General features: G+C 29.8%; 5 protein-coding genes across 5 annotated transcripts in view; 2 read left to right on the top strand and 3 right to left on the bottom strand.

Annotated features, from left to right (window-relative positions):
- LOC105619839 (enoyl-CoA delta isomerase 2, mitochondrial) overlaps positions 1 to 735 on the top strand; it is a 2,862-nt gene extending 2,127 nt beyond the window's left edge. Inside the window, exons 4-6 of the mRNA XM_012201356.1 lie at positions 132 to 221; positions 328 to 468; positions 580 to 735. Of these exons, the coding sequence (XP_012056746.1) occupies positions 132 to 221; positions 328 to 468; positions 580 to 735 (387 nt within the window). The remainder of the gene's footprint in view (positions 1 to 131; positions 222 to 327; positions 469 to 579) is intronic.
- Positions 736 to 920: 185 nt separating this feature from the next.
- Positions 921 to 4,763, bottom strand: LOC105619837 (DNA repair and recombination protein RAD54B-like; the record flags this gene model as incomplete). Its single annotated transcript, XM_012201355.1, has 13 exons — positions 4,447 to 4,763; positions 4,265 to 4,364; positions 4,067 to 4,159; positions 3,829 to 4,008; positions 3,663 to 3,764; positions 3,504 to 3,596; positions 3,304 to 3,436; positions 2,676 to 3,226; positions 1,826 to 2,582; positions 1,570 to 1,729; positions 1,358 to 1,484; positions 1,051 to 1,281; positions 921 to 971 (listed from the first exon to the last, which is right to left on the bottom strand). Coding segments are annotated over exons 1-13 (2,895 nt in total), but the record flags the coding sequence as incomplete, so codon positions are not given.
- A 1,408-nt stretch (positions 4,764 to 6,171) lies between these two features.
- Positions 6,172 to 9,598, bottom strand: LOC105619986 (probable ATP-dependent RNA helicase pitchoune). The gene is made up of 9 exons (XM_012201497.1): positions 9,508 to 9,598; positions 9,200 to 9,265; positions 8,596 to 8,856; positions 7,997 to 8,311; positions 7,605 to 7,906; positions 7,366 to 7,518; positions 7,083 to 7,253; positions 6,693 to 6,870; positions 6,172 to 6,338 (listed from the first exon to the last, which is right to left on the bottom strand). Exons 1-9 carry the CDS (start codon positions 9,596 to 9,598, stop codon positions 6,172 to 6,174), a joined length of 1,704 nt encoding a protein of 567 aa, XP_012056887.1.
- Position 9,599: 1 nt separating this feature from the next.
- LOC105619985 (laccase-1-like) overlaps positions 9,600 to 11,821 on the bottom strand; it is a gene marked incomplete at its 3' end in the record, with an annotated part of 13,031 nt that continues 10,809 nt past the window's right edge. Inside the window, exon 11 of the mRNA XM_012201496.1 lies at positions 9,600 to 9,665. Within this exon, the coding sequence (XP_012056886.1) occupies positions 9,600 to 9,665 (66 nt within the window). The remainder of the gene's footprint in view (positions 9,666 to 11,821) is intronic.
- LOC105619836 (BRISC and BRCA1-A complex member 1-like) lies at positions 10,171 to 11,121 on the top strand. Its single transcript, XM_012201354.1, has one exon. It carries the CDS (start codon positions 10,171 to 10,173, stop codon positions 11,119 to 11,121), a length of 951 nt encoding a protein of 316 aa, XP_012056744.1.

The raw sequence follows: 11,821 nt of genomic DNA, 5'->3' as shown, positions 1-11,821 counted from the left end.
AGTTAGTTAGTTAAGGTTAGGTTAGGTTAAGGTTAACGGTTTACGTTACGTTTACGTTACGTTAACGTAACGTAACGAACGTAACGAACGACAGACATTTTTTCCCACACCTAATATAATATAAATTACAGGCATATTTTCAAACACCATTCAGTTCTTTGGGTCTTGTTGCTGAAGGATGTTCTTCGTATACATTCCCAAGATTACTGGGACATTCCAAAGTATGTTTCATTATAAAATATGTACAAGTTATTTTTAAGATTTTTCTAAAATTTTGCTTTTTGTAATATGAGATTTCGATATTACATTGTAAAAATATTTATTTAGGCTGGAGACATGTTGTATTTAGGGTACAAGATGAATGCTCAAGAAGCCAAACAACATGGTTTGGTTAGCCAAGTGTACAATCATGATTCTCTTGAAGAAGTATGGAATTATTTGAACAAAATATCGACACTTTCTTCACAGGTATTATTTTTACTTAAGTTTTTCTACAAAAATTAATTTCTTTTGATATATATGTGCTATAATTGATATATATGTTAAATAATAATAATAAAATTAATCGATTAATTTCAGTCAATATTGGCGACTAAGCGATTAGTGAGTAGATGGAACAAAGAAATTTTATTAAAAGTTAATGAGGAAGAAATGGAAGAGTTGAAAAAACTATTTGAATCTCCCGAGCTAATCCAAAGGCTGTTAAATTTTTTGTCACGAAAAAATAAGCTTTAAAATACTTTATATTTTTTTAATAAACAACAAAAATTAAATTTAATATCTCAAATATTCACAATGTACATTATATATAAAATATAGTTTTATATAATAACTAATTTTTTATAATAATTAATTTTTTAATTTTTAATATTTTTATTATTTTTTTAATATATTTTTTAAAATATTTTTTACATTGAAGAATTTTTAAATATGAATGTTATATTATCACTTACTTCTGTTAACATAATATCCTGTAAAGTAAATGTATTTACGAACATTAAATTATTGAATTTCAATTTTTAATCATCATCAAAGTAAACAGTTTATTACCTGCATAACGTCGGATGGAATTGGCTGTTTGTAATGCTGCCAATCTCGAAGCTGATTTATAGTTAAATTTTGCTGAGATGGTTTCTCATACAGTATAAATTGACAGTCTCGTGTCTCATTATTTTTTTCTTTTAATTCTTTGGAAAGTATATGTTCATTCTTACCAGAACAAGAACAATTCATTAAATCATGTGTTAACGAAATTGTATCACTTGCCAACGTAAATAAATCCTAAAAATGAGAAATATTTTAAGTAATGATTTTTGTAATATTTTTTCGTAATTATCGAAATCTTTATAAAAAATACCTTTAGCTCTGCAGTAGATAATTTTAGAGATCCAAGGTAATTCAGATCCACTACAGTCTCACTCAGATTGGCTTTGCTAATTTGTCTTTGATATATTTTTTCTTCTATCGTACCTGTGGTTAATAATCTACAAATTGGTTTATACAAAATTACTTCTATTAAATATATACTTCTATTAAATTATCATGTAATGATATTAAACTTGTATACACCTATAAATGTAGACATTCCTCTTTTGTCCATCTCTCCAAATCCTTGCCATTGCTTGCATATCAGATGCAGGATTCCAATCAGAATCAAATAAAACAAGTCTAGATGCTCCAGGTAAATTCAAGCCAACACCACCTGCTTTTGCACTTAGCAATAGAACTTCTGTAAGAATTATTTTTCTGTAATACATCCATTTTAATTCATAAAATGTACTATAAGCACAAGACAATTATATCTCTTCATTTTTACAGAACTTACTGCTATTATCGGTTTGCGTATTAAATTGCTCGGTAATTTTCAATCGTATAGTACTTGAAGTAGCACCATCTAATCTTAAGAATTTTAATCTTTCCATGTTGCATATAGTTTCAAGGAGATCAAGAGTCTGTGTGTAATAGGAAACTAACACCAACTTCTCGTCAGTCTTTTTCAAATTTCTCATTAATGTCTGTACAATCGTGATTTTTCCACAATACTCTGTAAAATTTTCATCTCGTTTTATTTGCGATATATATGATACTTTTGACAAAATGTCATATAATGCTTTCTCTTCTTCATTTAGAAACAGATTTGGATGATTGCAAATTTTTTTAAGAGCAGTAATGATAGATAAATGTATGTTACTTTTGTCTTCTAGACAAATTTTGTTGAACCAAGCATCAATAATAAGAGAATATAAATCTTTTTGTTTCTTAGTTAAAGAGCAAAATAAGACTACTTCATATTTAGATGGTAGATATTTGTTTATCGCTTTTTGCGAACGTCTTAAAATGAAAGATTTGGTGCGTTTATATAATTCTGCGGATCTTTCATTTCCCAGACTAAGAATATCATCATCGGCAGAAGAATACTGCGCTGCGACAATAGGTTCCTCGTAATAACTCTTGTATTCATTAGATGTGCCAAGAATGCCAGGATTAACAAAATCGATCAGTGCATAAAATTCTTTCAAATCATTTTGTATGGGCGTACCCGTTAGAACAATTCGTTTCTTACAATTTATTTCGTTTAACATCTGCAAGATAAGTAAAATAACAAATATTTATATTGGCATTAATAATAAATAATAATATTATTAATAATGATTATAAATCAAATAGATAATTACTTTTGCTGCTTTAATATTGCTATTTTTTAATCTGTGGCCTTCATCACACACAATCAAATCGAAGGCTATTTCATTAATTTCTGTACATTTAATGAACATTTCATAACTAATAATCATGACCGAATTTCTTGGATATTTTATAAAATCTTTAGGCTTATTTTTTCCACTTATAACATATGGAAGTATCCTGTGACAGCCTAACCATTTTACAAATTCCTTTTCCCAATTGTTACACAAGCTACTAGGTGTTACTATTAATACACGTTTTATAATCGGTTTGCCATATGGGCCCTTCTTCAACATTGTCCAAATTAATGTGATACATTGTAAGGTTTTACCAAGACCCATTTCATCAGCCAAGATTGCACCAAAATAATTTGGTACTTTTAGTCCCATTAAACATTCATAAAGAAATACAATTCCATGGCGTTGATGTTCTCTAAGTTTTGCTACTAAACAGGAATCAACCAAGATTTCCTGTTCTTCTTGATTCATCGATTCAGTAGAATTCAAATAAGGCATCACTAAAGGTTCACTATTTAATGCTAATCCTTTGTAATATATTTATTTATTTATTTAAATCAATGATTATAATGTAATTAATAATTGATATATTATAAATTTGTACCTTTTGTGGATGAAAACAAGGGCATAAATGTATGTGTGGAAGACGCTTTAAACTTATTCTTTGATAATTCCTCTACTATTTTCTTAAGATTCTTCTCTGAAGAAGATAGTTCTTGTGACAGTTGCTCTATAATCTAAAATCAACTTTATTAATTTTTCTGCCAATAATAATGCATAAATAAAGATTAATGCAAACTTTACCTCTACTTGTTTGTTCCCTATAATTAATCTGGTTCCTTCTACTGCATTACTTGGATTAATTGTAGTTCTTCCAATAACATTATCATCCAAATCCTATTATATCAGAAGTTTTATACATTAATCTTCAAATCATAAAAGTTTCAGTTGATGCATAATTACCTTAAGAATAGCGTTTTTCCCGACAATTTCTAACAAACCATCGCTGTCCCATGTTTTATGTTTCTTCGAAGTTACTTTACTGACCATCACATTGAACCTATTGTATTGATATTTATTTATAGAGATAAAAATTAATAATTTAAAATTTATTTAAAAATAGTTACATTTTTGTTTTTGCCTCGGGTGAATTTTCAGTTGCTTTTTCCTCACAAGCTGTAGCATTTTTATTTTTCTTTGGTGACTGAAATGCACATATAGTGGATGTTTTAAGTTTTTTTTGTAATGGTTCCTCTATTTCAGGACTCTTCTGTGATATAGATTGCTCTGTCGATACTTTATCTATAATCTAAAACTTTGTTAGTTTTTCTGTAAATATTGCATAAATAAAAATTAATACAACTTACCTCTACTTGTTTGCTTCCTATAATTAATTTACAGCCTTCTGCCATATTATTTGGACTAATTGTAGTTCTTCCTATAATAATACCATCTGAATTCTATAATATGTATCAGAAGCATTTAATAAACAATCCTTATAATCATTTAATGATTTATTAATACAATTATTTAATGATTGAAGCTTTATAGATGTCTTGAATTACCTTAAGAATTGCATTTTTTCCAGTTACTTCTAGTAAACCATCATCATCCCATGTTTTGTGTTTTTTCGAAGTTACTTTGCTGTACACCACGTTAAAAACACTATAAGAAATATAAATATTTATTTACAACAAGTAAAATCGAGATGTAGATCTTTTAACATTCATTTAGAGTATACACTTACATTTTTGTTACTGTTTCAGGGGGGGGGGAATCAGTGATCGACATTTTCTTTTCGCATAGTGGAGAATTAGCATTTCGTTTCCTCGATGAATTATTTTCCACGTTCTCGATATTATCGCGTCCAATCTCATCTTTTTGAGTTACATTTTTGAACAAATGCAACACTTGAGAGTTGCTCCGGACAGACTTTTTCACTAAATCGCTTGGCGCTTTTTCCTGACACGCGGATATCTCATTTTCACTACATTCCTCGGTGTTCGTTTGTTGTTGAACGATTAAAGGGGATATGAATCCTTTCACAGGTTTATTTCGATACATGAATAGATTATTAAACTATTGAAATCACAACAGCAATCTGCGATCAACAGTCAGTACTCGTCCGAAAGGCGCGAAACCGTACAATTGAACCATAGATGGCATCGACTGGAATTACCAACTGAAATTTTTATTTGCATGATTTGATTTCACTATAGTTATTTGTTGAATGTTGGTAATATGTCGATATTTTATGAAGCGCAAAATTCAAACTTTCAAAAGTCAATAAAATGTTTTGTGATTAAATGGAGAGAAAAGATATTAAAAATACTCGCTTTTGAGAGACAAAAAATTTATAGAATTTATAGAATTTTAAATTAGTTAAATCTATTGCAAATATAAATAGCTGAAATTTTAATTCCTAGAAACAGCAAATTATCAAAAGAACAATTAAATAAGAGAGATGACGTAAATCAAAATCTCAAACATATCAATTTTTTATTTATAATTCTTTATTTTATATAAAAATATGTAGAAATCAGATAACAGTTAAATGTTTGCTCAATGTAAATAATATGTATTTTTTACATATTTCATTAGACGAATTATACAGACATTAAATTTGCTGAAGGCGTAGTCAAGTAGTTTGCCGCTCGGTGCGATTGTAGATTTGGATTCAATCCCATCTACGCCCAATATATGTAATTTTTTCTTTGATTATAAGTATCGTTTGTTATTGAAACTTCACTAGAGGCCCTATATTCCATACAGAAGTTAAAGGAACATTTACATACATAAATATATTAAAAATTCGCTAAGATTTGTTAGTAATGTCAATAATTGCAATACTAGAATCGCTTTATCAAAATGTAATTTTTCAGTATTCTACAAACAAAATTTTAAAGGTAAAATATATTTTGTTGTTCTCAATTTATTGAGTTGTTGCATAAATTCGTTCGGTTTTGTAGGACAAAATAAAATTATTTTATATTTTCTATTTTCTAAAAAAATTGACAATTACATTATTCGATAGAGCAAATTTATTGGGCAATTTTTTGGGCACATGACAGGCAGTCCCTACAAAGTTCCCACAAAGTGGGAAGAAAATTTTTCATTTTTTTTCAGCTTATTTCTCTGTGTAAAAACCAAACTTACATATTCAAAAAATATAGTAACTTAAATAGATTTCAAGTCTCTTTAAAACCTTTGTTTTTACTTTAAATTCCATTCATTTTTAACAAAAATATTGTATATACAATATTTTAAACTAATAAAATCGAACAAACTTATGTAACACACAATCCAATATGTAACTATAATAATAAGGCTTATACTTTTAAACAGATACTTTTACTTATTATGTTAAACATATAAACTGTACAATAATACCTATAAGATAATAATAATTAACTATGTGTTATAATTAAACGCTATTCATCATTTATGCGTGTAAAAAGTATATGAATGACCATTATCTGCTGAATTGTCGGTTATCTTGTCTACGTTTGCCTACTTGGCGGAAGGTCTTGGTACGCTTCACTTGTTTTGCTGAACTTGGATCGTTTATGTTTTTGAAGTGTCCATAACCACCTCCACCGAGTCTTTTTCGTGGTCGTGAAGCCTTACTGATTCCTACTTCTATAATGTGCAATAAAAAAATTAAATTAAAAAAATGATATTTGACACGATGTAGACTGTTTGAATAATAATATTTATATTGTTTTCAAATTTCTATATAAATTTCTATATAAATTATATATAATTTAATTTTGTTTAAAAAGTTTGATAAATTAATGCTTATAAAAAGATAATCAGAATATATTAAAGAAATATTAAATTGATTTTGATCAAATATATTAAAAACAAAAAATATTTAAAAAACTAAATTGTTTCGTTTTTATGAATTATTAACAATTTCCAATGAGAAATTATTTATATTAAATTTATGAAAGTACTTGCGCTTAATGTTAACAACTTTTTAAAAAGACTTACTCAAATCTACCGCTGGTGGTACAGCAAATCCGAACGATTTGGCGACTTTTGCCAAATCCAAGGTCTCTATATCGAAAACATGTTTCAAATGATGAGAATCATATGCTCTAACATAATTCTTAAATGCCTCTTTTGCTGACTGATGTAAGAAATAATTTTTCGAAATCAACTTCTCAAGCTAAAAAAAAGAAAATAATATTTTATATCATCTCTAAAACAGATATGTTGTTAAATTGATGGAATTGATAGTTTCTCGAGAGAACATGATATAAATTTTATTGATTTTCAAATTTTTTAAATTCTGTCCAAAGGTCTTAAACTAAGATCTAAGACATAGAAAATAATTTTAAAAACAAATTAGAAAAAGATTATAATAAATATATTGCTTACTTGCAATTGTATATCGGCAATTTTATTCCAAGAGAATTCATATTCGTTCACGGGTACACGGGCTATCTTAAGATATCGAAGAAAACCAAGTTCCTCTGGTCGCAATATCAGCAAAGCGTGACCACTGCTGCCTTCTCCACGAGCAGTTCGACCTACACGATGGATATATTCCTAAAAATCGCACAACTACATATTACAAATCCGTTTAACTGCTAATCTAAGTTTATCGTTGGAAATTATCTTAATGATAATCCGCAAAGCAAAATATTATATCAATCCTTACCTTAGGATCGTCTGGTGGATCAAATTGCACGATCCAATCAACGTCCGGTATATCTAGACCTCTTGCGGCCACATCAGTGCAAAGTAAAATCCCAGTGGAAGCGTTGCAAAATTGATAAAAGGTTGTAGTTCTTTTCGTTTGTTTCTGTTTACCCTGTCAATGAGAGTGCGAATATTAAATCAGAAAAGAATCTTGTTATCAATATAGAAAACAGTGCAGAAAAAGATCTTATAACTTACATGAATACTCATTACTGGCAAATCGATATAATTCAACAGTTCATGATGATATTTAACGGACATGCACGAACTAAAGAAAACCATTATTTTCTTTTGTTTGTTCTTCTTTAAGAAAGTGAACAGAAGTAAAAATCTTTTCTCGCTCGGACATGTTACGTATCCTTGTTGCAAACCCTCCACAGTCGCCATTTCCTTGTCATCGTCGACCCCCACGTATATAGGTTCTTTTTTGAGAGCCAACGTTGTTATCATTGCTATTTTTTGTGTTTGTGTCGCACTAAAAAGCATAGTCTGTCGGCGCTCTGCAACAATAATTCATAAATAGGAAAAAAATACATAGCTAATTTGACTTTAATATTAAAGTCAAATTATATATGCAAAATATTACTAACTGGGAAGAATGTTAATAATTTGCTTCAATTCTTCTTCATAACCGATATCTAAAATACGATCAGCCTCATCGATAATCAAACACTGGAGATTTTTATATAAGAAATCAGGTGTGTTTTGCAAATGATCTAATAATCGTCCCGGTGTTGCCACAATAATATTGATTCCTTTTTCAAGTTTTTGTGCTTCTGTTTGTCTACTAGCACCGCCCATTAGTAAACCATATGTGTGATAATGATATTTCATCAATTCTTTCAAGACTCCAAAAGTTTGCATAGCTAATTCTCTTGTAGGAGACATAATAATACATCCAGTACCTGCAAATATCTATTTATTATCTCATTCCTATTGATTTTATATAATTAGAACATTAAAGTTTTACTATATTATTAATTTTTTAAACATTTATTTTTATATTATTCAAAACTAAAAAAGTAATATTACAATATATAAAAAGTAGTCATCATAAAAAATGATGACTACATATATTTTCACAAATATATTTCATTTTATATTGTACTAGATTTACAAGTTATTCATAAAACAAAAAATTTTTCATAATGCCATTCTGATGCAAATTATAGCCATTGAGATTACATACCGTTACGAGGCATAAACTTCAATTTGTAAATCAATTCAACAGCAGGAATCAAAAACGCTAAAGTTTTGCCAGATCCAGTTTTGGCAGCACCAACCAAATCTCTTCCTTCCAAAAGAGGAGGAATAGCTTTCGCTTGTATCTCTGTCATATTTGTAAAACCCATATCCTTTATTGCTTTTAATGTATTCTCACATACTTTTCCATTTAATACTGAGAAGTTTGTATCATTTGTTACTTCAAAACCTACAGCTGTGCCAGGTACTAAATAAAATATATACCAATATTATTAATGTACAATCATTTAACAATTAGTTATACTAGAAATACATACAATTTTCAGTAATCAAAGATTTCTTTATTACATCAGACTTTTCATTTTCTTCAGATGCTTTTAACTTTCTTTTTTCTAAAAAAAATAAAATTTTTATTAATAATTATATAATAAAATTATTTTTATTTTATTAATAATTATATAATAAAATAAAAATAAGAATAATTAACAAAACATATGTTGTCATTAATTTCTCAATAAAACTTTTGTTGAAAAAATATCAATGTTTTTAATAAAAAATTGTTATAAAAATAGATTAAAATAAATTATTACTTTCTAGAGGAATATCTTCTATGCGATCTTGGTCTGTTTCAGTTGCTTTCACTGATTCATCTGTATCTGTGTAAGAAACAAGTTTTAATTGAAATAAATAATATGATCATTTTTTTTGTCACAGAGTATTAAAATAAAAATAAAAATCCATTGACTTTAATATATTGACAATTTTATATATATGTAGATATATTCTATGAATAATTAAAATTTCCTGAATAATTAAAATTGTACACATTTTAGAAAGATAATTATATCAGCCTATCTTTTTTCCATGAGATCTAACCTCAAAGTTCACATGTTCTTACCTTTCTGTTCTTCTCGACGTTTCAGTACGTTTAATTTCGTCTTTTCCCGTTTTTTAATTTTTCGCATCAATATTTTTTCGGGCACGGACATTTTCTCGAGTTGTGGAATATATCGTGACTATATTAAAAATCGTAGACGCGAAATTAATATCCTCGTGGTAAACCACATGAAAATGTACACATTTGAAGGCCTTGAAGTTGTAAATCAAGGTACATTTTCACGAGCCGCATCAACCGGCCGTTTCAGCGACAAAAAGATCACGTGATCAAAATTGACGAATATCAAGTGTCAATTTCGATCACGTGATCGTTTTTGTCGCTGAAACAGCTGATTTAAACAATTCATGAAAATGTACCGAAGTAATATTCCGCGCGATTACGAACAATTCCAATTCAAGAATCTGACGAATAGATAAATGGATAGATCATCAGAATAGGTCTGTTCAGGGCACTTCCAACTTCAGGATTTGTTTGACATTATCAGGAATTGACAGGCACACAATTAGATTTTAAATTATCCGTATAATATTGCGCAAAATCTACGCGCTATGTGAAGTTTCCGAATTATTTCAAAGTGCCTTCGAGATATTTATCAAGGCAAGGCTACATCTCGAGTGGTGCGAAGAGGTTAGATTCATCCTTGGATACTTATAAGGTATAAACATGTCAGACAAGGAGACGAATGATGAGATCCAAGTGATAGCCGAAAAACTGCATAACGTTACGACCATCGAGCCAGCGTACAACAATATTCCGCAACAGCAGCAACAACAGGCAAAGAGTTCACGGAAAAGCAACAATAACGGGGTAGTACGTCGTCCTGCAGATAGCAAAAGGCCTGATGCCGCTACTACTACAGCTACTGCGGAGGAGTACGTTTTTATAAGAAACGTACCTGAGCTCAATTTGCCTGAGAAGATTCTATTTGTTATCGACACAGTGAGGGAGCAGCAATGCACGCCTTTCAAACTAGGTACAGGTGCGACATACCTACCTCTATTCATGATAAAACGTGTGGTAGAGAACTTTATTGGCGCAAAGTCCACTATACAGCCTGGGGTACATGAGTACGCGCTGATGAGCCTGGATTCACACAGTGCTTCCTGGCTCTGTGATTACACCAGTAATACAAAGATTATTATCAATCATCTGGAAAGTATCACAGAAGATGTACCAAAAGAGGAGCAAAAGACCTATGATTTGGGGTTGCTATTTGAGGTGATATATTCTCGGATAGCAACGCCAGGGAGGAGTCAACCGATGTTCACCTCACGTGTCATCTTCATATATGGACGATCAAATTCCGTCCCGAAGTTCCACACTGGACAGAAGTATCTAGAGAATCTAACGGAGAACCCATACTTCTTCTTGGATGTGCTGTTCGCCCACGAACCACCTAGCGATGACAATATGTGCGAGGCTGTGTACGCCGAAATCGCGGCTTTAGATACAACGAATTTCTCTTATATCTTCGAAGTAGGTAGGAACGCTGCTAAAATACATGATAATATGGCGAAGCTCTTAGCACATCCGTTGCAACGTCCACCACAGAAGGATGCTTCTTATACTCTTTATTCAATGACGGCCAATCAGGAAGTACATACTAATGTATAGTGCTATGTATATTTGTTAGTGTTAATAGGTAACTTATTTTCATGGAAAAATTGGCGTATTTTCCATCGGATCAGATCTACATTATTAATATGATATAATTTAAAGACAATATTTTATTTGCTGGTACCAATAACATTTTTTATAGTGATCCTAAAGGCGTTTACTTTGCCGATTTAGTAGGATTTATATACAAATATGGTTTTATATGTTATTGGCTTCATGGTACTGAAGAACAGCGGCTTTGCACCTGTTGTAAAATTAATATAATTAATTTGTATATTTAGATTTGTGAAGATCAATGACAAAAACCAATCATATTAAAAAAATCTTCCAACAGTTGCAAAGCTACTTTTTTTTGCTGAACATAACCATTGGCTGAGTTTAGCAGAAGAAACAATTTTGCAACTGTTGTAAAATTCTTTAATGTTGATCTCGCCTTTTCAGTTTGTCAGTTTTTCACTGGATCTAAATATATAAACCAATCGTGTTAAAGAATCTCACAACAGATTGACGCATCACTCTATATTATTACATCAGTCTCATACGTACATACAAATTTGCTAATTAATCTTTCATATTAAGTATTTAAGCCTAATTCTAAGAACTCATCATTCTTTGTTCGTGTAATTCCTAGTCCAAACCAAGATCATTTTATTTTTTATATCACAATCAAAGTGTTAACTCAGTAAATGTATACATT

The sequence above is a fragment of the Atta cephalotes genome, assembly GCF_000143395.1.
Source record: "Atta cephalotes unplaced genomic scaffold scaffold00023, whole genome shotgun sequence".
In the NCBI taxonomy this organism is placed as follows: Eukaryota; Metazoa; Arthropoda; class Insecta; order Hymenoptera; family Formicidae; genus Atta; species Atta cephalotes.
The sequence above is the reverse complement of the archived record's forward strand: the minus strand, read 5'-3'. Positions and strand labels throughout refer to the sequence as shown.

Bases quoted from the DNA above. Each gene is read 5' to 3' on its own strand.
- LOC105619986 (XM_012201497.1), bottom strand. From the start codon at position 9,598: ATGTCCGTGCCCGAAAAAATATTGATGCGAAAAATTAAAAAACGGGAA. The intron at 8,857-9,199 runs GTAATAATTTAT...TATTTTATTTAG, and splicing joins AGAAGATATTCCTCTAGAAA to TACCTGGCACAGCTGTAGGT. The intron at 7,907-7,996 runs GTTAGTAATATT...TTATTGTTGCAG, and splicing joins AATTATTAACATTCTTCCCA to AGCGCCGACAGACTATGCTT.
- LOC105619836 (XM_012201354.1), top strand. From the start codon at position 10,171: ATGTCAGACAAGGAGACGAATGATGAGATCCAAGTGATAGCCGAAAAA.